At 53.3% G+C, this 4,968-nt stretch overlaps 1 protein-coding gene across 1 annotated transcript; it reads right to left on the bottom strand.

Annotated features, from left to right (window-relative positions):
* Positions 1–234: 234 nt before the first annotated feature.
* Positions 235–3,039, bottom strand: LOC310775183 (pre-mRNA-processing factor 6; the record flags this gene model as incomplete). Its single annotated transcript, XM_083635282.1, has 1 exon — positions 235–3,039. The coding sequence occupies exon 1, from the start codon at positions 3,022–3,024 to the stop codon at positions 235–237; it is 2,790 nt and encodes a 929-aa protein (XP_083491408.1). The 5' UTR covers positions 3,025–3,039.
* Between the last annotated feature and the right edge of the window lie 1,929 nt (positions 3,040–4,968).

The raw sequence follows: 4,968 nt of genomic DNA on the forward strand, positions 1-4,968 counted from the left end.
GTTATTTTTTTAACAGCATCTACATGTTTGCACAACTGATCATTTGAAACATGTAAGGGTTCAGTCCAAAAATAAAAGGTGAAATTACAGTGTGTGTGTGTTCTGTATATTTCTCTGTCGTCTCTAGACTAGCACATTATGGGAGAACTAGGGTCGTGTATGTCCAGAACCATGGCTGCTGCGTCGCTCACTGCCACAGTCTTCCAGTTTCCAGTCCAAATGTGGCACCCCGTCTCAGAATGTGTTCTTGATCTTGCCGGCCACCTCGCTCAGGATCTCTCCGATCTTCTTCTGCCAGTTGAGGGCGTGTTTGGACTCGGAGCACCACAGCTCTCCGTGGTGAGGCTCGGCGTTCTCACAGTGCTTGCGCACCTCCTCCTGCTGCTCCTCTGTGCCATGCTGCAGTTCAAACTTGTAGAAGAGGGCCCACGCATCTCCCAGGTCTGGCTCAATCTTCACGGTCTTCAGGAACCACTCTCTGGCTTTGGTGATCTTACGCTTGCTCCAGAACAACTTGGCTACAGCCAGCAGGACGTGGGGGTCATGTTCACACTTCTTCAGGGCATCCACACTCTTGGTCTTCCTCTGGGGCCTGGCCTCCAGAAACACCGCCTCAGCCCACAGGATACCTGAACTGGAGCACTCCTGCAGGGCTTTGGCCATCAACGTGTTGGAAATGTTCTTCAGTCCAGCCCGGAATTCCAGCCTGACTGACTCCAACCATAGCTCAGGGCCCTGGGAGTTCTTGAGTCGTGCCTTCTCCAGGATTGCTCTGGCTCTGGTCAGCAGTCCCACCCTCTCCTCTAGACGGGACAGCAGCAACCACAGGGGCATGGAGTGGGGACACTTCTTCAGCCCTTGGTTGTAGGCCTCTCTGGCCTTGTCCATGTTCTCACACTGCTCCTCTATCTGACCCCTCATCATCCAGAGCTTGGGGAAGTCCTCGTAGTGCTTCAGGGCCTCGGTGCACAGCTCCTGGGCCGCATCGATGTTGCCCAACACCCACTCCAACTTCACAGATTTCATGAACACCCTGGCTGTGGGGGCACTGCTGCGGGCCTTGGCCAGCAGTCGGCGGGCTCTCTCATACTCGTTATTCTCAGACTCCAGCTTGACAGCAGCCAGCCAAATCTCTTCACTGTTAGGGTTAGCCTGGAAGGCCAGAGCGAGGATGCTCCGGGCTGCAGGCACATCCTCGGCCAGCCACTTGGACTTGGCGCCCATCAGCCACAGGACCTCCGCCTTGGGACAGTGAGCCACGGCCCGCTGGAGCAGCGCCTCCAGAGACTCCCTGGTGCCGTGGTTCTTCTCAAAGTAGGCAGCTCTTAGCCACACGCTCTTTTTACTGGGGAACATCTGCAGAGCGTCGGCATAGATGGCTCGGGCACACTCCAGAGCGCCGTGGGACACACAACTCTCTGCATCCTTCATCCAGGTGTGTTTGCAGTCCTCCTCCTCGATGCCGATGCCGATCACGGCCCTGATCACTGCCTGGCAGGTGGCCACGCTGCCGGCCTTGTCGCACTCCTCTGCATCCTGGATCCACTGTTCTCTGTTGATCTCCACACCGTTGGCGCGGAGGGAGCTGACAGCCCTGTCAATGATCTTGTCCACCATCTGAGTGTTGCCGTTGGCCTCCTCCAGCTTGGCGGCGGTGATCCAGATGTGGCGATCCGTGGGGATGTTCTCTCGGGCTTTGTTGAGGACGCGGCGGGCGTTCTCATACGTCTCTAACCGGGCCAGCGCCAGCCACAGCTCCACACTAGTAGGACAACACTCCACAGCTCTGCTAAGCATGATCCTGGCGTCCTCGGGCTCCTCCAGCTCCACGGCTGTCTTCCAGAGACGCACCGACTTGGACACGTTCTCCAGAGCCTTCCTGAGCACTCGTTTCTTGGCCCTGATGTCTGTCTCCAGCTCGGCAGCTCTGATGTAGATGCGGACAGACTGGGGCAGGTGGCGGACGGCCTGTGCCACCACGGCCTTGGCTGTGTCGCCTGGCTGGAGCCTGGCAGCCTCCAGCCACACATCCTCACTCTTAGGACACATCTCTGTGCCCTTCATGATGAGGTTTCGGGCCACCTGCAGTTTGCCCGTCACCTCCTCCAGCCTGGCCGAGGCGATCCAGGCAGGCGGGTGGTGGGGATTGGTCTCCCTCACTGATTTGAGCAGCAGACGAGCCTTCTTGATGTCACTGATGTCTCCCCCGTGTGTGGGGATCATGGAGTTGAGATCTGTCAGGTAACCTTTAGGATCCACCACTGTCTGTCCGCTCACCGAGTCAGACACCTGGCTGAGCCTCATATCCATGAGCGTGTTCCTGGCCTGACCGATCTTCCTCATGTCCAGGTCTCCTGTGCCGGGCGTCATCAGGCCAGGGGTAATGCTTCCTGGGTAAGGAGTGTTCAGACCGCCCAGCCCCTGCAGTGGGTCGACGGTGGTGTTTTTGTCTCCAGACTGGAGGTGTTTGGCGAAGAAGCTGTCCGGTACGGGGGTGAGCTTCTCGTGGCGGGGGTTCCTCTGCCGCTTGTTTCGCCCGTCGCCCACCTCAGGGATGCTCAGCCACTCCTCCTCCGACACCTCCGACAACTTCCTCTTCAGATCTGAAAACTGCTGCTGGATTTTTGGTCGCTCCATACGGTACTTCTCAATCTCGTCCTTCTCCCTCAGTTCTCTTCTTTCTTTACGCCTCTCGTCCATCCTCTTGTCCAGTGCAGCATATATAGCATCCGCCTCCTCGTCATCTTTCTCATAGGGCCCACTGGAGAACAAGCTACCTGCATAGCCATTAAACTCATCATAGTTGGTATCATTCAGATCTTCCTCATCTTCTTCATTCTTTTTCATTTGGTCCCCCACCGTCCTCTTCCCTGGGGGCGCGTGGCGGTCATCCACTGGGTCGTTGGCATCACGAGCCGGACCGATATCAGACCGGGTGGTGAAACCAGTGGCACCTCTGCCGAGCCCAGGCACGTAGCCTAGCGGGGTGGGCATGCCCAGGAACGGCTTCTTCTTCTTGCCCATGAGCGGAGAGGCAATGGGGATCACCGGGGGCACGCCGCCAACCGCGGCCGCCCCGGCGCCTGCCGCGGACGACCGGGACACTATTTTAGTGGACTGTTTACCCGGAGCGTTGGCCATCGTTGCTCCGCAGATGAGGCGATTCTATTCCGGGTAAACACAATAGTGCCTCTTCCGCTCCCAGCGCGACCCTCTCCTTCCAGAAACACCTTCCTGCTGCTGCCACAGCGCCGCCACAAGGCCTCTTCCACCACTTATAGCCTCAGCCAGGAAGTAATTATGACATCACTGATGACATCACATGCTCAAGTGACATCACTGATGACATCACAATTGCTCGAGTGACATCACTGATGACATCACAATTGCTCAAGTGACATCACTGATGACATCACAATTAACTGATTTATGACATCACTGATGATGTCACAAACAGACAGCCCGCAAAATCGTGACTAAGACCGCCCGCCCACTTAGCGGCCGTGCAGACCCAACGCGCTTATTTGAGCTGCCAGCGCCTTTCTGCAATTCATTCTCTATGGTAAGGACGCGCTAAGCACGCTCCTCTTTCAAGGAACGCACCTCGTGTTTAAAGGAGGACTTACCTCCAAAACACTTTTTTTCAGCTTTTAACCAATATATATGACTTTGGGGGTGATGTGTGAAGAATTCTGGTCAGAATTTCCACATTTGACACCAAACTGTTGCCATTTTACCATTTGTATCATTTTTCAGCAGCATATCTGGCATAAGCGCCCTCTAAGGGTGGAACACTGCTTTTTTTTTCTCAAATGAATGGGAGATTAGGAACACACTGACGTCACAGTGTTCCCAAAGACTATGGGATTTCAAGATAGTTACTCCACTACTCCCCCTGTACCCTTTCGGCTCCTCAGAACTCCAAGCCTATTCCTATTGAAGTTTGCTCTTAAAATACTGAACCAAACGTCATCAAAGTTGGCACATGTCTTAATTATAAGTTAGTTTCCCGCTGAATGTGTCACTACTTTATTAATATCTTACCTGGATAAGCTCGAATGATGATGTTTATATTATCAGTCCGAGTTGGAAGCACTGTCTCCAGCCCAGGTAGGTGGGAGAGAGTCGTACTGTAAACCTCATGCACTAGCCCCAAGCTCCGGGGGCGCGCGCAGCAGCAGCTGGGCTCTCTCGGACTCGGCCAGAGCAGAGAGAGCACAGTCTGACATTTCCGCAAACAAATCTCATGGCAGTTTAGCGCATATGTAAAATATAACGCTATACTACGACGTGACAACGTGACAAAGCTTCTCTAAACATATCGGCTAATATAATATCGTCACTGTGTACAAGCAACGCCAACTTTTCAGGAAATGAAGTCAGCAGAGCAGAGCGACTGGCTCTGTGTGTTTGTGTGTGTGTGCTCCTCGGGGGGATTTGCATGGGAACAGTCTGTGAGGAGGAGAAGAGCTCTGCCCTGCACTGCCTGCGCCCTGAGAGGAAAAATCAGAGGTGCTGTCGCTTTTAACAAGAATCACGAAAAGCCCCAAAACGCAAATTAAAAACGGATTTCATTGCGCGGTTTATCTCTAGTTAGACGAGGGAATTACGTGGAGAAATCTCGCATTGTGTTACCCCAGAGCGAGAGGTTTGTCCTATTGTGCGGTGTGCTGCGGTAACGAGCCCACGTCACTTTGCTCTCGTAACGTAGTTAGACACGCTGCCATAGAGATACATGCAGAAAAATAATTAAATTTCTAGTTTGCCACTGAATTACCAAATTGATATAACTTTCAACCATTTTGAGCAAAGCTGTTTCCAAACAGGCCACCAGCGTTGGCTAGTTGTTGATATTTATAAAGATATTGCCCCTCTCAAATAAATTATTTTTGAGGCAGTAGGCAAACTGTAATGGCGTCGATTTCCGAAAAAAAATCTTGACTTGAACACAGCCAAAGAGTCTAGTAT

The sequence above is a fragment of the Poromitra crassiceps genome, assembly GCF_964638095.1.
Source record: "Poromitra crassiceps genome assembly, chromosome: 4".
In the NCBI taxonomy this organism is placed as follows: domain Eukaryota; kingdom Metazoa; phylum Chordata; class Actinopteri; order Beryciformes; family Melamphaidae; genus Poromitra; species Poromitra crassiceps.